The sequence below is a fragment of the Balaenoptera ricei genome, chromosome 9 (genome assembly GCF_028023285.1).
Source record: "Balaenoptera ricei isolate mBalRic1 chromosome 9, mBalRic1.hap2, whole genome shotgun sequence".
NCBI classification, from domain to species: domain Eukaryota; kingdom Metazoa; phylum Chordata; class Mammalia; order Artiodactyla; family Balaenopteridae; genus Balaenoptera; species Balaenoptera ricei.
This window is the reverse complement of record NC_082647.1, coordinates 80513828-80537574: the sequence shown is the minus strand read 5'-3', so window position 1 is coordinate 80537574 and position 23747 is coordinate 80513828. Positions and strand designations below refer to the sequence as shown.

General features: G+C 33.4%; 1 protein-coding gene across 1 annotated transcript in view; it reads right to left on the bottom strand.

Annotated features, from left to right (window-relative positions):
- Window positions 1-23747, bottom strand: part of SEMA3A (semaphorin 3A) — a 227304-nt gene that overhangs the window by 145588 nt on the left and 57969 nt on the right. The window contains exons 2-4 of the mRNA XM_059932864.1: window positions 22473-22630; window positions 17967-18029; window positions 3987-4106 (exon numbers count right to left, since the gene is read on the bottom strand). Of these exons, the coding sequence (XP_059788847.1) occupies window positions 3987-4106; window positions 17967-18029; window positions 22473-22630 (341 nt within the window). The remainder of the gene's footprint in view (window positions 1-3986; window positions 4107-17966; window positions 18030-22472; window positions 22631-23747) is intronic.

The following is a 23747-nucleotide window of genomic DNA, read 5'->3' as shown; positions in this document are numbered from 1 at the left end:
AAGGGAAATACCATATACTATAAGCCTTTTGGGAATATTCTGTCTCGTAAGGATGACTTACACTTTTCATTTGAATGGCATGGATGCTGGAAGCTTAAACACAAAACTCATCTGTACTCTAGCTCTGAATCATTCCTTCCGTGAACTCTGCATGCATTTCAATAATAAACACACACATGCGTATGGAGCATGTGACCTCACTGGCAGTTATCTGCAATGTCAAGTACTACTGGAGGATAACCAAGAATTGACTGACACATCTTATAGAACTGGAGTTAATTAATAGGTCTACCAATTCCCAATTGTACTACAGGAAACACAAACACAAAATCTGCTTAATACAGCAATAAATGACATACTGTGTGTGGTCATAAGGCATTCACTATACAGCAAGAGTAGTTTTGGAATACAGTATTGAGGAGTTTAAATACTGCTATTAAAATGTTAGAAGAGCAAAATCGGGTCTATCTGCATAATTAGAAGACTAAACAAGGTTTTTTTTTTTTTTTTGCAAACTGTTCATCATTATTTAAAAGGAATTGCTAATTTCCTCGTATAAGATCTGAAGCTATTAAATGATGAAGGGAGTCTTGCTTTGTTTCAAAAGTGATGTCTTTACTTCTGTGGCATCCAGCCATCTGGAATGGTAAGTCCATAATTTCTAACAATGGATTTCAACAATCTTGGTGACTCAGTGTAAGACAAAGAGTTATTTTAAAGGAAGAGCACTGCAAAGAAAAAACTGGATGTTAAAATGTCCATGAAGTCATGATAAAAGCAAAAAGCAAAATGTCTTTTTTTGTATGATAAAATTATTTGTAATATGTAAAGGCTGGACAGAAGTTTAAAAAGGAAACTATTTCATTATTTTATGTAGAATGGGGCAGGAACAGCAAAGTATACATGCTACTTTACAACCAGAATATAGGAGAAAGATTTGTCTTGGTTCTCTCTGAAAATCCATCCTTGTAAATAAAAGTTACTAAATTCAAACTTCATGAGACCTTATAAACTCTTATCCAACAATCCTGGCCTCAGTCCTGATTGTTATTTTATTTCTTATTCATCCAATCTTTCCATTACCAGCATTATTTTCCTAACAGCATGAAGCACATATTGTCTCTTTTTTCTCAACTTCAAAAACAGCATAACTGTTTAAATTCGAGTGTAGTATTTTTAGTACCAATATAGATCAATTTAAAGCAGGTTCTCTCTTAAGGCAGCTTAAGCATTGAAAATTAAATTTTATGTTGTCTAGACAAGCCATTGTGATAATATCTTTTCCAGAATTTCCTAGATTGACTGTCTAGACTGCTCCAAATTCCCCCAGGTAATTGCATAATCATTTTCCCTCCGACCCCCTGAACAGTCTGGAACAGCATCCCCCCCATGTATAGTTGCCATGCAAATCAAGATCACTGAGCTTCTGAAGGAGGACTTCTCTCAAAGGTTCTGAGTTTTAGGATTTCAGGAAAATACTTGTACGTCAATATCCCACCTTAAGGAGACTGGATGGGAAGCTTTATTTATTTATTTCAGTGGAGGAAACGGCCTCCTCCATTTTCCTGGGTAAATGGCCTGCCTCCAGAAGCTGTACCTCTGCATCCCCCCACCCACCCATAAAGCAGCAATAAAGTAGTTGATGAGATGAGAAGGAAGGAACTTTGTTAAAGAGCAACTTCAAAAGAAAAAAAAAAAAAAAACAACTACATTTTGGGGAAAATGGTAAAAACACAGGAACAATATATGATATTTTAATTTAAATGGCCACCAAGATCATCTAAGCTTCAAATATAAAAATAGAAGAAATTAGGCTAAGTACAGAATGACCTGGCAACAATGAGAGCCGAGTGCAGTAACATACAACCTCTGATGAATGAGGTACATTGAACAGCAAGGTGATAATTATTACCATAAAATCTGAAACAGGCTTTCAGCCTGAGATACACATTTCTATTTTAAAAATGCTAATCCACATTTTTTTTTTTCAGTATGTACTACCTATTAGACAATGTTAAACTCTTACAACAACTGTATGAGGTAGAGACCATTCTCATTACCACTTTCTAGAGTAGAAACAAAGACACAAAGAAAGTTAGTAGCTTGCTCCTTATCAAGCATCGAGTACTGAATTGAGGTTGGACCAAAGCCCTGCAGTGTGAGGCCAGGTGACACGCCTTTAACAATGATGGGATTAGAACTACCTGAGTTTCTACAGCAAAAAATGTCAGTGGGTCACGCCCCGCTGGGAGGGTTGGAAGGCAGTTGGAGGTAATAAGTCAATTTCTCATTTAAAACATATGGACACTGAGAATCACAGAGGTTTGTTTTGTTTTTACATATTATGAGACAGAGTCTCAGAGAGGTTAAGTAATTTTTCCAGTGCTCCACAGCTAGTAAGTAAGTTGTCGAACATGATCAGAAGCCAGATCTGTCCCTAAAGCCCATGTCTTTTCCACCAACCTGTGCTTGGAGCTCAGCTGTCCGGACCCCACTGTCTTATACAGCATGATGCCTGGCAGATGTGAAAAGTGCAATAGGACGTGGGGAAAGTTCTCCAGAGCTGTCTCCAGTAAACAGAGAAGTGAGACCCAATTTTAGGGTGCCTGACTATAGGAAATAGCTGAGAAGGAAACAAAGAGGGAGAGATTTATCCAGAAGTTACTGAAAAGTTTACTATGCAAAGTCTCCAGGACTGTGTGCAGGAAATTATTCCTAATTTCATCAATATGAAACAAGTAATTTAAGTGGAACTGCCCTTCCTTAAAGTTAATTTTTACTTAAAACTCTTGGGTATGTCAGCAAGAACAGTATGCATACTTGTAAAGGAAGGAAGAAGGATGCAGTGGGAGAAGAGGCTGATGAGGGCAAATGTCTACGCCGGTGAGACCTTGGTAAAGGGTTTTTATCCTCCCAGGATCATCAGGAAAGTCATAATAATTGCGTTCAGTCTAGAAACCACATAGCCTCGAAGGTGTCTTCTTATACAAAGAAGGCACAACACAAACTGTTTTGATTTCTAAGTCTTTGGGTTGAAAGAAAATATTTGTAACACTTTTGTACCCCTTAAGAAAATATACAGAAAGGCTCTAGAGTTTAAGTTATAAAGAAGTGGCTAACATGTAAATTATATTTTATCTTTAGGATTCCAGAAATATTCTGGGAACAAATTCTTTACCTGTTGAGTATTTCTGAATTCCAGTTTGAAAGAAAACTCTGTCACAAATGATTTTCTCACCACATGAACACTTTTGTTCTTCTTAGGATTTTGTGCCAAAAATTATAAAAGGGCTTATAATTTAAGGCTATTCATAAATCCAATTCATGGAACTGCTTTCCTACTAGTTAACTTTTCCTTTAAATACATCCCTAATTGCAAGTTGTACTTAAATTTACCTAACTTTAATTTCCTCACTAAATTTTCTCACCAAAACATCTTGTAGAAGTAACAGACAAATAAACTTTTTCCTTTTTTATACTGACAAAATAATAGCCCAAAATATAAAAGCAAAGCCTAGCTAAGCAAGAACATAAATGTGAGTAATTTAGGTCAAACGTGAGATCAGATCATTGTGCACATGTATGGCATCCTTTCTTAATCCCTGGGCAGAAGAAAACAACTGCGGTGGCAGACACTTCTGGCTAAGGATGGAAATGGAGGGGAAAGCTGGCAATATACAAATGAAGGAGAAAACAGTACACATTCAGCCTGCTGACATCTGCTGCACATGCAAAATGGATTGGACTCCGTAATCCAGAGCGAAAGCAAATGCTTTCTTCCTTCCTTCCTCCTGTTCCACAGTTATTGTTGAGTGATGGTCTCATTCTTTTTGCATTCACAGATTAAAATTAATAACAGCATCTGAATTCGAAGTAGGTCCCACTGAATAGCAACCAGAAGCTAAATGAACTGAAGAAATTAGTAATGAAGCATTTGAATAGGACGGGGTCATGGACAAACACCGTTTTTTAAAAGCCAGCTTTACCTCAGGATGATGTCCAATTTCAATGTAGGTGCAAATTGGATGAAAAGCCCCCGTTCCACAGGCGTACAAGTGAGTCTGATTATAAGCCTTAAGCACCTTGATGAAATTAGCACATTCTTTCTGTAAAACAAAAGGAAAACCAGTGAGTTTTAGTGGTCAGCATGGCTGAAGTATCCTCTAGGGTGCTGCTAGGCATGTTTGAACAGATTTCTTTTGTGTCCTTTCACATCATTTTTAGGGCTTATTATTCTATTGTTTGCTCACATTATTACATGAAATACAGAAGGTGTTCGCTTGCATTATTACATGAAATATAGAAGTTCTTATTTTTGGGGGGGTAAAATATAATATTCTCTTTAATGTTTTTATTAAAACTATTTATAATTTATTTATACAAAAGTGGAATAAAGTTATAGATAACCGATTACCATATGTGACTTTTCTAGAAATGAGAGAAACAGCAAATTATATGGTTAATTAATGAATTATTTAAATCATAACAATGGTGAAAATTTCAAAAGTCAGGTCTGAGTTTAATTTTGGAAAAGTAAATCAAAAATAAAAGGTAATACAACCTTCTATTAAATATGAATTTGAAACATCATTAGTAACTCATAATGATGGGTGACTGACTTCAAACTTCAGTAGTGCTGCTTACTAGTGAGCTTTACAGACCCTAAGAAGACAAAACCACCTTCTCTTGAAAAAGTCGTTTAACCCCCAAAGACAATTTGGGTATAAGATGAGATAGAGAAGGTGTTAGAGTCTGGAATGTCTATAGGCTGAAAGGTCTTTATTAGAGTGGCTATAATTAATAAATATTTTCATGCAGTTCACGTACATCCTAAACCCATACGTGGATCCCCCAGGTAAAAACCAGCTACTTATAAGAGGGAATTATAGTCATATCTTATTATTATTTACAGAAGTTTAGACATTCCTGCCATTTTATTACCCAAATAAAATGTCACCTAAGAGATAAATGGACAGAGCTCTTTATATTTTTTCTATATACTCTATTATATCTGTAGATCCTGTGAAAGAAAATGTAAAACAAATAGGAATCTTAGCCTTTTGTTCCTGTTAAGGAAAGATTTAGGGGAAAAAATCAGACAGTCAAAATATAAACTAGATAATTTTATTGCCAAAGAAATCCAGAGCAGAAAAGACATAATTTTTGCCAACTATTTTTAAATAGATGAGTCCATATCAATACTGTAAAAATAAAACAATGAAAAGAGAAATTCAAACTATCAAAATATTTTCAAATAAAATGTTATGGTCTATTAACTATACAGAAAATCTTAAAAATTAAATACATATAAGTAGAAAATATGAGTTTGTCATGGAATATACAATACCCATTTTTTAATATCCAATTGAGTATTCATATGGTAAATAATAATTACATTGAAAATTATTGTTATTGATCATAGACTTTCTTATACACACAGTTTTATGTTTTTGCCTATTAAACATTTATAAATAAGAGCCAAATATGTAACTAAAAATGCAGATAAAGATCAAAAGCAGACTATAGTGCAAGTAATGCTGGCAAACATAACAGTGGTTGGGTTTGTCCTTGCGCCTCTAAGTGTGTAACACTCCCAAAGTCACTCTCTACAACATGTGACTCTTCAAGTGAAAGCTCAGAATACATTTAGACTTATGTAGTCAGTTGGTGTTTATAACTGAGGTGTTACAATTATTTAAGTACATTTCCACATGACACTTGTATTCTGTGATTGTAGCTGATGATTTTGGTATTAACTTTATTGCCTCCATAAAATAAAGAGCAGACCAAATCTGAGAAGAGTGATTGTTATTTAAATTCAAATACTTGCTTTCCATCATCACTGATTTTTCTAGGATGACATCTGAGGATGACCTATAAACATATCATCCCAAAGGTGAATTAGATCTTTTAAGGAAAAATATGAAACTTGCCAGTTACGACTCCTCATGCTTTCTTATCATATGCTGAGTAGTTTAGGGGAGTAACTAAAATACGCATCTAATTTCTCCCACTGTTTTACTACTTAGATCCTGAATCCTTCTTTTGTCTGCCAAGGCATTATAACATAGAAAATTAAGCACTGAAATCAACTGATTTTGCAAGTTTCTATGAAGAAAAATTTCCTAGCTTAAAGAGTACATGCATCTTATCCATGTACCACTTTGAACACGGTACATCTTAGACATAACCTTACATAAGCTCAGATATAACCTAACTTCCAAGACTTTTAGTCACAAACTCCCCATTCTGTAGCAGTTTCTCCTTCCCCAAGAGGATAGGGCATGGATTCTTGGGCAGAGGAAAGAGGCTATGGACAGGGAAACATCTGATAAACTCATTTACAAATAAGACATTCATGAGTCTTACCCAAAGGACTTACCTTGTACTCTTAAGAAAATGCAGTCCTTTGGAAATAAGTCATTTTCAGGAAAATGTTTTATGGCACCTCTTTCTTTGAAACATGTAGGTGGTCACATACTCTGCTTTTACATAAAGACAGCTATCCATGACTGTGGACTCAATACTATAGCATTCAAGATTATAAACAACCAGTTCCAGCACCATATGTTGAAATTAAGAAACTGGATGTGTACACACATATTGGTAAGCAAACGAATATTCTAATAAAGAGTAGTGGCACACCCAGATGGATGTACTGTTCATTTTAGAAAAGAACAGGGTTTTAGTTTGCCCACAGTCATACCCATAAAGATATGCAGGCAATTTAAAATACAAACCCAGTTTCTCTAATCTCACTACTAACACCTAAGGGCATACTAGAAATTTGAGAATTTATTTTATTGCAGTTCTCTGCAATAAAGGAAAAAAAAGGAAGGAAATATTTCATGAGCATAGATACTTGTGCATACAAATGAAGGCTATGTCACTTCCACAACTGTTATGAATTCTAAGATCATAGAATCTGTGGGTTCTTATCTCATAGACTGGGTAACTGATTAGCAATAATTATTGACTGAAAAATTCTCAGGATTCTTGAGAACTATGGAATTGAGCCACAGTGAATATCCTAATTTTATTTTGTTCTCTATTAACTGTCAAAGAAGCACCACTCTAATATGACAACTATTCCTCTACAGAGCTGCTGGAAAAAATCACAGGACTATAGTTGTGAAACCTGGCAAAGGGTTCTACTGAGAACGTTGATAAGGATTCTATCTGTCCTACAAAGCAGCTAGACTCAGCCTACTGGCCTGAGGCCTGGAATGATTTTCCCAGTGAACGTTCCCAGGTGGCAGCAGGTTGTACTGTCTCCGTGCCTGGGGGCTAGCTCAACATTATTTTGAAGTGAAGGTTGATGCAAATAGAATGGAGAGAAATTTCTGGGGTTTAGAGAGTATGTTAAGACACTTGAACTGAAACAAAGAAATTGAATGAAATACTTTCAAAATTGGTTTAAAATAGCCGCAAGGAAACTCATCAATAACAACATAGGAAGAAACACTGAATTAAAAGAACTGCACAGAGAAGAACCCAAAACTTGAAAGAGACATTGTGAGTAATGACTGTTCTTTAAATAGAAAACCTACATAAAAGAGTATCAATCCCTGTCATTCATTTGCCTTCATTCTCCAGCTTGTTGCTGCCAAGGTTTTTGAGTGTTCCAAACGGGATATTCATTTTATTTGGAAGCAGCCTGGACATTCCTCTAAAAAAAAAAGGAAGCATGGCAGAAAAAGGAAACACACTTCACACATTTCTGCTCTAGGGAGACAGAAGAAGAGTGTTTCTGACCTTTTCTTGAACCATGATGATTCTTAAAACTCAGAATGTAATGTACTTTTTGGCATTCAACTACTGCACTGCTTTGCTCAGCACTGGTGGATTTACAACATAATAAAGAGAATGTAATCAGTTCAAAATGAATTCATTTTTCAAACCTGGATCCTTTTTGGAATTTAAGTTGATACACATAGACAAGTTTAGCCACGAGTTGGCTTCCCGAGAGCCAGGCAACCATACTGACCTCTTATTTTACTGAAATGTACTCCAGAACAACAGCATTATAAATTGTTAACTTAGCCTAGTAGTAAAAGTAAAGGCAGTTATAAACCAGCAAACCCAAGGCCACACCTGAGGAGCAATGATTCATCATCCTTAGTGACAAACCATTTACACTTATTTTTTAAGAGTTTCTAGTGCCTTCAGGTCAAATGTAGAGAGGAATTACACACAGAGATATTAGCCTGGAAAAATAACTTAGAAAGAAAATGTCTACCCCCAGAAAAAGATATAGAAGCCAAATGCACAGTGATTCAAAAACAAACATTACAAATATGCAGCACTGATTAGACTGTGTTACAAAGACTTTTCCCGGACAGTTACAAAAATAAAGTCCATCCATCTGTCAAAACAACTGCTCCATGCATGAAAATTAAAACAGAATAGAGGTGTTTTTAACTAACCTCCGATAATTACACTTTCTATAAAAGAATGTAATTTACCTCCAATTCCAATTACCTCCTTGCATGTTCTTAAATTATGGATGGAGCAGTGAAATTTTACTCTAAATACAAGAAGAGAAAAGAGGAGAGAAGGCTGTGAAGACGAACAATCTATATTTAAATATAATCAGTTCATGATTAAATCAAACAACTTGTTCTAGTTCAAATATAAATCAGCTCAACATTAATGGATATAGTACAACGTTGCCTCAGGTCAGTGAACATTCATTTAAAAAGGAAAAAAGTCTCTATCCCATCAGCAATTTATGTTGAAATATTTTAATGTATAATGTAGCAGCTGGGAAAGCAAAGGAAGCCTTTTCCTATCATGGTGGGTGGATACATTTCTGCATGAAAATCCATTAATAAGCTTAATTCCTGAAGTTAATCTGTTGACTTTCTTCTTCTCTGGTCAATTTATTTGGCAAGCTGGCTGAATACGAGAATCTTCGTGCCAAAGCAGTAATCCGTGAGATTGTTCCCGTCAATCACTTCATCCCTCTCTGTATTTAAGCTGTCCCATGCTTACCTAGCAATAATGTTTTGTCTTTTTTTCTTTTAACACTGTGCTATTACAGCTGTGATCAGATCATCCATAATCATGTCTTCCTAATACCTCAGCATTCACTAAAGGATGTTAGAAATCTCTTCTTCAAAGAGGCGTGCCTAATAGAACTAAGACTTAACTGTGTCCTATTTATAGTCTTAGCCATCTAACGTTGAATTTGTGACTTGGAACTTTTTAATATCCACCTGATGAAATAGTGAGTAGCCTGTTCTGTCCATCTGGGGAGACATTTTCCCCTTCCTTTTTAAGAAGAATGATGGCATAATCAAACCAATGGACCTTTCCACTTCAATGTTTTGTTTTGTTTTGATTTCAGAGAATTTTTTTTAAACATACTGATTCAACTAGGACAACTAAGATGGCATTACTTCATGGCTAGTTATTTAAGTATCTGAGTCTATTCATATTAATTGAACTATATCATCTTCAAATCCATGACAATTAGAAAAGAAATTTTAACTTGGTTTCAATGATGTGATAGACTAAATGAAGACTCCTGCCCAAGGATGCCAAAACATTTTACTTAAATGCTCATTTCAATTAAGCATCCCATTTGACTGGTTTTTCACCTCTGGATTGACTATCTGTTTTGAAGTTCTAGAAATACTGATTAAGATTCTATAAACATTTTTTTTTTCAAATTACTTGAAACCTTCAAACTTGGTCAAAATTATATGCCTAAGCACTACAGACCATGGTATTAGCAAAAGTTAGCCAATGTGATTCTCTTCTACTATTTAAAGGAGCTTTGAGCAATTTCACTTTGAAATGTCATATGGACCAGAGAAGCTGATAATGTCTACTTTTGGCTTATATTTTATTTTACATTGTGCTATCGATCTAATTAATTATTACATGTGTACCACTCACTGGAGTTATTTGATTGTGGGTGGTCCATACAACATGTACTTAACATAACCTTTCTTCATCTCATATTCAAATGAATGCAAACAATTGTATATGCGAAACCAACCTGAATATTTTTTCCTGCCAAACCAGAACTATTAAGTAGTCAAAAACCTTACTCTGATTTCAATGACATTCTGTGGTTTCCAATATTATGCAAGGTTGTTGAATACTTAGTGTTCATGCCTTAAAGCAACTAAGTCAATGCTTTACACCAAGTAGGTAGATTTACAATCTAAAGAGATTTATTGTGGATAGAATTAGTTGGGCAAGGTTGTTGAATACTTAGTGTTCATGCCTTAAAGCAACTAAGTCAATGGTTTACACCAAGTAGGTAGATTTACAATCTAAAGAGATTTATTGTGGATAGAATTAGTTGGCATATTAATTCTAACATATATGCATTTATCATGAATGAATTTAATACTCAAATAAGGGAGATGAATTGCATCTTTAATCATATATGAGATATAGCTTTAAGGAAGGAGAAAAAAAAATGAAATCCAGATTTTAGAGGAATGCTTTTTTAAAATTCATATATACCTCTTTTCTACCCTCTGCCTTGTCTAATATCAAAAGTAAAAAAATTTTGGTTGAAGTCCTTAATGTCCAAAGTACTAAATGCTATTATATAATTAATTAATAATATAAAATGTTCTCTTAACATATATTCTAATAAATGGAGGCTCTTTAACCATTTACAATAATCCATTTAGACATACACTCCATATTTATAATATATGTGGATTACACACACATTTATATGTATATATATTATGTATACACATATTAATTTAGGAATAATTTCTGAATACAGTTAAAAGTTTAAACTTTAGAATTTAAAAATTTGTTTATATTTATTAATATTTAATGAAAATGTTACTTATTCTTAGGTATGTATTTACATTTGAAAAGGTATTCTTGAAGAATTTAAGAAAAACATAGAATAAAAGTAATAAAATCAAAATGATAAAATAGAAATACCACGAAGGTAGTTACCTATACTAATCTGATGCTTTAAAAGTCAGTCAGACATGGGTTAGAATTATTAAAGCATCATTTTCCATTTGCTATGTGACTACAAGAAAGTTATTTAGGACTTCTGAGCCTCAGTTTTTTCAACTAAAATTGGTATTAATGACATATCTGTGGAAAGTACATAGTATGATGCCTAGCACTTATTAACGGAAGAGTAACATCTTATTCTTTAAATAATCAATCATCCATTGGTTAGAATATTTTCACGTCCGCTTAACTCTCATGCCATTCCACACACTGTTCCATGACTTGGGCAAGAAGTATATGATGAATTGTTCATTTCTTCTTAAGTACAGTTAAAAGAGGTTAAGCCCATAATTGGTGGTAATGAGAGGTGGATTTAATAAAATTGGTTTTGAATATTAATCTGTGCTCATTCCTGTTACAAAGGCGAGTTATATTTTGTTCATTAGAATTTTCATAAAATTCCAGTCCTCCAACAGTAAGGACTATAAATTATAAACTTATAATCACTCTTTTTATCAAAGTGGTAGATGGTATGAATCACTGTCACAGTCAAACAGCAAATATAGCAATTGTTTCTCAATAGCTGTGGCAGAATTGTGGTGTGTCACTTAGGTAAGCTGGAACTACATCCTTTGAAAGGAAATGTGTATCTTATAACCAAAAAGGAGTCACATAAATGAGTTAATAAAATAAATGATTTAGAATAATACCTAGTATACACAGTAAGCTTCAACAGATGTTAGCTATCATTATTACTAGTATTCTTTGAATATTGAATTTAAACTGTTATCAGTTTGCCTGTTATTTACCTCCAAGCAGAAATAAACATATACACATGAATGCACTTGAAAATTTATGCTCATTTCTGTGACATTTAATAAGAAGTCTTTCACTTGCTTTCATCAGGAATCAATTGTCTATATACCTAAAGTATCATCAAATTTCATCATGGAATCATACTTAAAAATGAATAAAGTGACCACAGTCTTTCATTTGTGAGGTCATCTAGGATGCCCACAAAAACTTATAATCAATATTATCAGGAACAGTAAAGGGTCTATGATTCTGCTCTACTTGTAAGATAACCAGCTACCCTGACACAGTTTTGCAAATGCTGGCAGAAGATATACAGCTCCTGAATCAGAGATAAATGACTTTATTATTTACAGAAATATCAGTAGTCAAAGTATCAGCATTTCTCATACCGGTTACCCAAGCTCCAATTCCCACTGGGCAGTGAGAAGAGGGCCAAGTGACACCTGCACATGCAGTGAGGTGCATTACAGCAGAGGAACTCTGGGTTGAGGGAACCTGAACATTTTATAGTAGGCATAAGCATCCTGGCCATTACATGTTGAGGAAGATGTTATGTTCATTGTACTTGCAGGTGAGCATAACTGCCCTTTGCTCTGAGGGAGACACTGTCTCTATTTCTCAAGGTTATTTGAAAAGTAGCCTTTTGCTTAAGAGTGCCTCTGTTCATCAGATGTGCAGAAGTGTGAGAGATCAATGAAAAATTATCTCCCAACAATTAAACAACAGGGTTTTGAGATTTAATGAAACCTTATGATTTTTATAGAATCAGAAGGTAATTCTAATTACCCATTCAGAGTTTTAACATGCCTTGAAGTCCCTAAAATAAAATTTAAAAAAAGTTGATGTCAACTTTGACCTTTGAAAAAGTAAATGAAATTCAAGGACTAACATGCATTTTAGACTGTACTGCAACTTCAGATGAATGTGTAGCTTCAAATTCTCAGTTGCATTCACTTGGCAAAAATTAGTGTTGTTGAGGTCCTGCAATTTGAGTCATGATAAATTTGACAGACATGTAATAATATATCATATGTTAAAAATGAATAACAACTAAGGACAAAAATATAAAAATAAATCTCTCAAGAACTGCAAAAATGTCCCAAAATTCAGGTGCATGATACTGTACTTTGAAATGTATCCAACAATAGCAATTTTATGAGAATCTGGTTTTTTTTGTTCATCTCAGATGGTTGAAATTTTGATTTCCAACGATGTTCAAAATATTTCTAATAGTCATACGGTTGCCATTTGGTTTTACTGAAACTTAGTACAAAGAGAGATGGTTTAGTAGGATAAACAAAGAAGATTCAGAGAGCTATTGATTCAAAACAGATTCTTTTACCAGCTTAGCATGTATTCAGTTTTCATTTGCAAAACAGGGTCAAGGAAGTTAATCCCTCAATAGAAATGTTATTGTGAATACAAAGTGGATTTTAAGCACCAGAAAAATATCAAAAATAAAAGTAAATGCGGCTAATAGCAGTCAGAATAGAGATATCTGGATTGCATTTATGTCCTTATTGAGGGTATCTGTACAATAATATATATCATGTAATTTTTTTTTTTAATTACAACTCTCAAGTAACAACAATGGAAAAGTTCATGAGCATTTCACTCCTGTAATATAAAAATATCATAACAATGTAAATGTTTAGAACTTACAACACCAAGAAAAGAAGGCAATGGTAGTATATATATCCTGCATATTCACTTCTGGAAAAAAATAAGTTTAGACTAATCTTATTGTCAGAAATGCCACTATCAGCAGCCTAAGGCACGTTCGTATTCTCTCTCTCTTTTTCTCTCCATCTATGTATATATGAAGAAAGAGAGAGACTATACATGTCTTAGGCTGTAGATTCCCTCTTACCACCAACACCTTTTATTGTGGACTAGCTGCTCAAATCCCAGCAGCTGATTTAATATATATGTATGATGCAAAACTGAGCTGTGAGAAATGATGGTTTGTATCTTCCCAGCTGCCTGGGAGAATGGGGAATACTTTCTGTATAATGCTACACTTAGTGACACAGGAACTCTGTAGGTTCAATCAAGTGGCATATCCTGACTTGCCGGGTGGCTGTACCATGTTGACCATCTTAACCGGACTTAAAAATGAACTACTCTCAAGATACATAAAAATAACCAGTGTCTTTGTCCTGCTTTTCCTGTTGTATTCTTGCATCTGAATCTAATACCAACAAGACAGCACTTCCTCCAGGATGGTTTGTTTAAAGGAGATTTACTTCCAGAGGACATTTAGAGAAAACACTAAAACCAGTAGGAAAAGGGTAAACTTGGGTTCTAGAAACCACGGAGAGCACTCAAGAAGGTTGTTAGTTTACTTTTCTATAAATGTTCAGGTCAGTTCCTATTTTGGTTACAATTCTATCTTGAAGTCCTGATGGCTGCAAAAACAACTCAAGGCCTCATTCATGTGGTTTTGAGGATCACAAGAGGTCTTTGAAAGGAATTATTGTCCATCAGTCACAGCTGACTATTATTTACTCAAGATACAGTGCAGAATTTCCTTCAAACTGTCCATGTGTCACTTCACAAATATGGTGTTGAATGAAAATTTTAAAAAACCAAAAAACCAAAAACCTCTTTACCCTTAATCTTTCCTTTTAAGTGGTTATTTAAGACATTTTTGGTAAAAATACTAATTCTATTTTTTATGTTTGTCAAGGAAGAAATGTTACAATCCCAATAAATCAACTATTTGCTATTTTCTAAAATCATATATTAAGAAAGAAAAAAAAATGCATCTGTATGTTAAAGTCCAAACATAACCAATAAATGCCATGTATCCTATTTAAATTAGTTATGTAAATTGAGATACATAAGTGAGGTCTCCTGAAAAGTAAAATAAATTTTAATAAAATGCATTCCAAATGCACAAAATGTATTTTGCATAACAGTCAATGAAAAGCAATATTAAAGGAATAAGATGGGTTACCAGAAAAATAGTACAAAATATATTTTATTATTTAAATATACTTTAGTGTTTGGTGTTTAGTGTTAAGAGCTAAAGGAAAAATACATTTTTCTTTGAACTAAAATATATGGAAATTGTTGTGTTTTCCCTTCATTAAATAAGTGTTAACAAAGAAAAATAAAAATTCGCCATGACTGAATTGATTTAACGTAGAATGTAGAGGAATAACAAAAGCATGAGGTTACATTAATTAGCTGGCTTAAGATCTGTATGACTAATATTGCCATACTGTTAAACTTTGAAAAATTTACATCTTTTAATGCACACATAATTACCTATTTCTAACATAATATATAAGACATAATTTATAAGTTTGCAGAATCCTCATTACAAGATATTATGAAATAATCAGGTGCCATTAATACCCTGTATCAGACTTGGCAAACACCGTATGTTTTAGCTCTTTTTAATTTAGTTCTATCAAACCCATAAGTATTTTCAGTAAGCCTGAAAAATACAATAAAGTTGCTTTTCTTAGCGAGGAAACCTCTGAGGTCATGATTAAGGTTATTCATAGGGCACTGTGGGGATCTTGACTTTATTGCAGCTGCTGAAATAACTGTGTTTGGGCTATCACCAGAATCCCTCAGTGTTCAGTACTGATAGTGGAGCAGGAGTGGGAGAGGAGGGGAGGGAAGGGAAGGGAAGGGAAGGGAAGGGAAGGGAAGGGGAGGGGAGGGGAGGGGAGGGGAGGGGAGGGGAGGAAGAGGGAGAGGAGCAGGGGAGGCAAGGCGAGAGGCATAGAAGATAAGGGAAATGTACTGAGGTGAATTTTGGAAACGACAAACACAAAAGAATATCTGCTATCTTAGCAACTGAAATATGCTCAGTACTTGGCTCAGTGTTTTTTATAAAATCCAGATAAGTTGTCAGATAAGTATGGTTATTATCTTCAGTGTTCAGATGGAATTGAATTCAGAACAGTTCCACACTACAGTGGTCATGTTCATTAGAGAGGACCAAACAAATTTCATTAATGATGTTTTCACTTAGAAATTGTCTAAGCAACTCTGTTACATATACTAATAGTTAATTTTGTATCATGCATTACAGTCTATGTAATAATTTCATTTGTCTTACAAGAATGTCACGAGCTGGTTATTATTACATCCACACGCTTAAAAAGACCAGAATAGGTAAGGTATTTATTTGAATCTCTACTGCTTATTATCTGTGTGTTAATAGCTACGTTCAAATCCATACATGCCACACAACACCAAAAACTTCAGCAGAGGCACAAAAATTTTGATCTTGACTTCTAGCATAGTACTCAAAATGTTCCAAAATTTTTGAATGAAACAATTCTGAATGAATATGCTGAATCATTATATTTCTTAAGAAAACGGTGGTAATGATACCCACTTGACAAAATTATTGTTAAAACTACATATATAAAATACTATTTAAATTATCAAAGTACTTGGCACAGGATAGAATTCTCAGTAATTCTAAGTTTCCATGTCTTCACCTGTTATACTTTAACAGAAAGAGAAAAAAATCTGTTTTTAAAAGTCACAGCTGTATACAGGTAAAACCTCCATTTCTCTCCATCCTTAGTTATTATCACACTGAAGTCTTTCAACATAATTTGTTAATGGTAAATATAGCATTTTGATGTTAATAAATTTTTGTGTATTCAGTCATATTTCTTGCCTACATTTATGCAATATTACCTACTTCTAAATAATTTTCACAAAATCTATTGAACTTCTCTCTCACAACTGCAAAATATGTAATGTCCCATTTAATGGATAACATACTAAAACCCCCCAAAAGTTAAGGTACTTGCTCAAGTAAAATTAATGAGTCAGTGGGGAATCAACATAAAATTCTTGACTTCTTTGGACTCCTACTTCATTTTTCTTTCTATTTACTCCTTTTCAATCATCCCAACCTATGTATTAACTTGGGGTAGTATGAAATTTGATAGAACAGAATTTTTTGCCCACTTTCACATAATCAGAAAAATGTTTACTGTACTATGGTTTAATGTGACTTGTAATCACTATATTTAAATTGAAATTTTTAAGGATGAATTTCCCATGTTTGTTGTTATGTATTAATCATGGATGGGAGATACCTGTGCTTTGTGCTCCATTATCTGCCTTCACCTGTAGCCAACACTGCTACCAGATTGAGACATTCTTTTCCATGAACTCCGATTTCACTTCTAAATCCTTCTAAACATATACATCATCTTAGGCAGCTGCTACCAATCAATCAGATTGTCCCTTGAGAATACCTATATGTCTATATACATACATACAAGTTGATTTATGTCTTTATGCACATAGAATAAATGTCTTCTAAATGCTAATATAGAGACAAAACTTTTAAACTTATTTCCTTGTGTTTTGGATCCAAAAATATCTGGTAAGACATAAAATAATACAAATTATATTTAAAATCCTGAATTCATGTTAATTTATTGATTTAAATGATTATAACCGACTTTCATGATCTGTGCAGATCCTTGGCTATACTTCAAACCAGCGGCCCACTTAATTTTACTGGCAAAGTTTACCTCAGGAAAAATGGCCTCTACCTACTAACAGTGGTAAAACCATTGTAGGGACTGTTTACCATTCACTCATCTTTTGTCCGTAGTACCCAGGACAATGTCTGTTGCATAGTCATTTCTCAATCCATATTTATTTAAGGAATGAGTGCATGAAATGTGAGAAAGAAGGAGGGAAGGGAAGAGAGAAGTTCTAAGGGAGGAAGGAGAAAAAAGAAGAAATGTAAGAAGGAAAGAAGGAGAAAGAAAAAGAAAGAAAAGGAATAGAATGAAATGGAAAGAAGGAGGGGAATTTAATCATGATGACTCAGAAGAAGAAAAATTTCAATTCATTCAAAAGGAACTCAAGAGGAATTAACGTGAAAACAAATCTGCACAAATAAGTTGACTTATTGAGTATAAGTATATATGCTAAAAATGCACTTTGTTAATTACCTTTTGTGTATATAAATCATCAAAAGGAACACATTTTTGCTTTATTCAGGTGTATTGTCATTTTCTACCCACTTGCTTTACATAAGATTTTCAATACTTTACATAAAAATGTCAATATTCAAAATCAAATATCATTAATTTGTTTCTAAGTCCAGAAGCAAAGAATGGTGTTTAATATAACACTGAACAAAAATTATGATAGAGTAATAAATTCCTTATGCAATTACTAAAATAACTTAGTAGATTGATACTTACCAGGATATCTTTTCCAGCCCACTTGCATTCATCCCTTCTGGTGTAAGACACTGGCCACACAATCTAAGGGCAGAGAAGAAACATTATTTTCTGCCAATTAAGTTTTCTAAGAGACCCAACGTTATAGTCTGTTAGAACAAGTGGAGCAACTGAGATAAAGAAAGTTCCATAAAGCATTATGTGGCAGGAACCTCTTAGTTTAGACTTTGCAGTGGCAACAGTTAATTGGCATGAACTTAACATCTTCCACTCTCTGTCTACCCATTAGGCTTTGCTGTATAAATGAAAGTTGAGCAACACAGAAATTTATGTAGTCAGTAGATTTAAGCAGTGTGCAATGGAAAGAATTGTAAGGCAGGTTGGGAAAGGGAGATCATCTTGAGACCACGTGAGAATCTAGTGAAGAGAGATAGAAATAAGCATAGAATGTGGCTTGCAGTCTTCTAAATGAATTGGTCTTTATAATAAAATAGTGATTTTGAAATTTTAACATCAGGTGCTCTGGATCCATTTCTGTAATTCAAATCTCAGCATGACATGCTAGAATGAGCAACTGATAGGGTTAGAAAAACCCATTTTAGAAAGGAATTTTTTATTTTTTTTTTTTGGACAGGGAAAATAGGTAAGAGTAGCACTACATAATTTCAGGAGATAAAGGAGGAAATGAAGAAGCAAATAGATAGCTCTAAAAAAAAAAAATCACCTTCCCCACTGTAGGCAAAACTCAGACTGTGTAATAACTGTATTTTCATCCCTGATATTTGGTCTTCATCTTTCCAAAGGTTCCTGTATTGTTTGAATACAGTGACAGTGGTAGATAAATCAAGTGACAGTGGTAGATAAATCAAGGCATGACTCATGGCTTAGAGGATTGTAGATGCATTTCCCTCAATAATATTAATTCAAATACCCTCATCTAAATTTTAATATAAAATTTTCCAGTCCCCTGAGCAATTCCCATGACTCCTATCTGTACTGGGGTAGAGCAATTTTAATTTTTTTTTATTCATCTTTCTTTTCTGGTAACATTAGTTAATTTCAGGGAAAAAAAAAAGTCATATGTAAAAGAAAAATCCAGAGATGATGGCAGTTAATCATCCATGTCTGCTAGAAAGCTTTTAGTCTCAAAATGACTGATTATCATTCATTTGGGAACCTCTAGATAATTCAGTATAAATGGTCATAAACTTGGGCAAAGGCTGTGATAGTCAATCTAGGGAATTAAAAAGCAAAATATAACACATTTATAAACAAGAATTTAGGACATATTGAAATAACCTATGATGACATGGCAAGTGCATTTCAGGTCCATGTCACAATAAAAAGCCCTAAAAATTTTTGGACATGTATTTATTTTTACCATTTGAAGCTCTTAATTTATGTATTCTTTTCCTTTTCAGGTACTTTTCTTTTCATGTGTATCTGTGTATGTAAAGTAAAACATACACAGGAGGAGGATCAAATATAAATTTTCTCTGGGACACAAAAATAATATATAGAAGAGCTAAGATTTATTGACTGTCATATTCAGCTTTCCAGCTAGATTGTGAAAAATCACAGATTATTAAAACAGATAACTTTTTAAATTGAAAAGGGCAGGTTGTTTTCTCGTAGTCTCCTAGCTCTTGATTATCAGCATTGACACAACATGGGCCTCATTTTGCGATTTCTCTCTTATGACATATATTAATAAAAAGTAATTTTGCTAATAGTCACGCTAAATTGTCTCATATTTAGAGGGGTGTATACTCTCAACTTGTTAAAGATCAGGGTAAAAAAAAATTAGCTTAAAGATCTGGCATGAGTAAAATAAATTCTCGTGTAGAAAGTGCTCTTTTGGAAAGCAATTTAATAAGAATAACTATAAGTCAATGGAACAAATACATAAATTGTCCTTCCAATAGCATCTATTTCCATGAAGAATAATTCCTACCTTTTGGTTAGATTTGTTAACCTGTTGATATTTTTTCTTCTTGCTCAAAAACTTCTCAGTTAACAGTACCTAAATTTCTTACCCTAATATTCAGAGTGCTTCATGATCTATTTTAGACTTTCCCTTCTTTATGCTTCTATACATCTACCCATGGTAGCTCCTCTTACTCATTATCGAATAAGCATTTATGCCTTAAGGAGACTGAGCCCTTTACCAAGGCCAAGAATCTTTTCATGGTCCTTTCAAACCTGAGACTGTGTTTTTGTCTCTAACAGGGAGTGGCCTAGTATTTACCTTTATGCTCATACATCTTTAGTATTATCTTGTAAGTTCCTCAAGAATTATTGATGACATACCCTAGTGCCCCCTATAGAGTTTATCACAGTAGTAGATGCTTAGGAAAAAGTTGTTGAATAACATTACACATAGGGTAAAAAGAGCATTAATAGACAATATAGACAAAGAGATATAATCCTTAAGTAAATTGTATTTACCCTTATAAACAGTGTGATATAATTAAAATTAAATAATATGTTGAAACGAATGCTTTAAAATTTAGAAATATGTCTTCTATTATTAGAATAATGTTTTGAATCAAGAGCCTATAAGAAGAACACTATGACATTGGGCAAGTCACCTAACTTTTATTTAACCCATTATTTCAGTATATGTTTATTACAAGTGATGCATCCTGGGCATACAAATGTCTCTAGGATTTTTCTTACCTATAAAATAGTAGGTTGTTTATATGACAATTTAGTTCTTTTCAATTTTAGAGCCAATTGAATATATAAACCAAATTAAGAATAATTATTCAGAAAAAATGTTGAATACATTAAACATATATTCTGAGGTGAGATGTGCTCAAATATTTTCTATTTATAGATACATAGATATATACATAGATACATAGATATAATAAGTATATACATATATTCATATATATGGATTTCATAAAATGATGAAAATTCTATAAACACTGAAAATTTGTACTGATATAACCTCCTGTTATTAAAATATGTAGTCTTCCTAATCATCTTACATTTTTCATTCATTTTATAAAGGATGGTTGTCTTTCACTAAAACAACAAAAACTTGCTTACTTTTTGACCTTTATAAAAGATGCTAAGATAAATATTTTTATCATTTCAGAAAAAACAATAGATAACCAGTTTTCTTAGATAATAGATAACCTTAGGGATATTGTTAATCTGAGAAGGCTTCAAAATCTAATATATTGAAAAATCAAAAAAGAAATATCCAAGGTGATTTTTAAATGTTATATCTTAATTCCAAAATATATCATTAAGGGCACTGCCATTTTATTTGACTATATGTTATGAATCAAATCTCTTAATATATAGTCAGAATTTTAATGTTTGGGTAATAGAAGAAAAGTAAAAGTCTTAGGTTTAGCGGTATACTCTATTAGAGATACGAATCAGCCCTGAAATTAAATCTTCACTTTATCCCAAAACAACATTCTCCAACCAGAAAAAAAGCTTTTTACAATTCTGTTACTTTTTAAAAATAACTGTCCAATATGTTACAGTTTATAAGAAGTTGAGGCACACGACTTTAAAACCCTGAGTGTTAAGCAGCAGCAAAGCTAACATATATATATATATATATATATATATATATATATATATATGTATACAATAAAGTGTATACACCCTAAAAAGCATGTTATATTACCACTCTTGGGAAAGCTGTTGCATAAAGATCTTTATTCCTCAGAGAACTGACAGGAAATACCGACTGAAAAAAAATGCTTGACTTACAATACAGCATATAGACTCAGTAGCACAATTTCCACTAATCTGTCAACCCATGTTTATTTTCCAAACTGTATAGCTTATTAATTAAATAAGCCAGAAACACAATAAAGTATATTAAAAATACTGATAGAAGGCTAGTGTCTAAATGTCCATGTTTGCAAAAACCTGACACTGAAAACTGATCTTTGTGATCAGTGTTTGGCCAACTTTTTTGTTTAAAAGGCCAGATAGTGAATATTTTAGACTTTGTGATGCACATGATTTCTATCACAATTACTCAGCTCTGCCACTGTAGAATGAAAGCAGATATAGACAATATGTAAATGAATGAGAGTGCCTGTGTTCTAATAAACTTTCCAAACGCAGGCGACATTCAGATGAGGCATGTATATGATGACTGATGAACTCTGCATGTGCTGGCAATACAGAGAGATATGTAAATTATATATAAATATATATACCTAGTATATGAAATCAATTATGATATATTTCTATAATGCTTTAGGTATTTAATTTTATGCAGGAAAAATGATAAATCTGTGGAAGAATAAGCTAAAGTTAGTATTTCTTATAATGATCACTGAAAATACTACAGTTTCCTCCCTGATAATTTTGACGGTTTACTGCATCCATTGATTTGTGATAGTCAGATCAGTGCATTATTTTTATTTGTGTCCGAAAAGATAATTTAAACAATTTTTTTCAGTTGTCACACTGTTAAATAGCTAGAAAATTCTATATAACTTGAATTGTTTCGAAAGAATTATAGTACATATATTAGAATAAAGATACCTTTTGAAAATCCTTGATATTAACCAGGTTGAATGAAAATATGTGATCCTTTGCTCCAACATACAGCCTACTCCGTTCCTCATCCAAAAGGAAGGTATGATAACTGGAGCTGTTGGCCAAGCCATTGAAAGTGATCACATTGTTGGATTCCAACATTTCTGCAAGGTAACAAAGCAAGACATTGGGTGTTAATGTGAGGTCCTAAATGAGCACAGACTATTGGTACATGGTAATGTGGCTACTGCCTGCTGTAGTTACCAATCAGAGGTTATTCTTTGTGGAACTAAAAAATATGCAGGACTTCTTTACATTTCATTGAAGTGGGAGTTATACTCCCATTAGTTTGCTGATTTCATACTCAAGACCACACACTCCTACAGAAGAAAGGAGAGAAATAACTTGTCCAAACAATTGGGCTGGTGCAATCTCTGCACGTAGTAATAGATTAGAATGGTCACTTTGTATACAAAATGTCTTTAACTTTACTAAGACTTGTTTAAGTGGTTTCATTTGCTCCAAGTCATTGCTAGAAGGATAAGCATAGGGGCCAACAGAGCAGAGGTAGTGTGGGGAAAACACTGTTTAACCTCCTAGGTTGTTTGAGGCCTCTTTTCATTTACGTCTTTTTGACCATTAAATCATTAACTCCACCATCTAAATACTTTGTAATATTTTGTAGCTGACATATATAATAGATAAACTGAGTTAGGCTTTTATAAAAACACTGAATTAAATTAATTTTACTATATGACCCCAATTTTTCAGTTTGCTATTGATTTCCAATTTGCTTTTGCTGTGAACAGGCAAATATTGAACTTTTTTAGACCTACACCTTAAGTGAGAAAAACATCTTCAGATAGAAATAACAGTAAGTCCACCTTTGCACTAGAGAGTTAAGTGTTGATCATCACCAAAGAGGTTTTCTTTATCTGCTTCAATTGAAGTTAGGTTTATATATATATATATATATATATATATATATATACCACCACAACCCATCTCTCATGGGATAGAAATGTTGAGGAGCCTCCAGAAATGTGTCCTGAATCAATGATTCAGATTTTTACCGTGCACACATAGTAGAACCTTTTCATCAGCCTCCATAAAATGTAGAATGTGCCTTCCAAGGAGAGGAAGACGAAATGGAAGACCTTTCTGCTTCAATGTCCCAATCCTATCCCAAGACATTAGCCATTTGATAAGTTGCCTGCTTTATTTCTCTTATTGCCTTTTCCATCTTATCAAAAATATTATTTTAATAGAGAATAAAGTTCA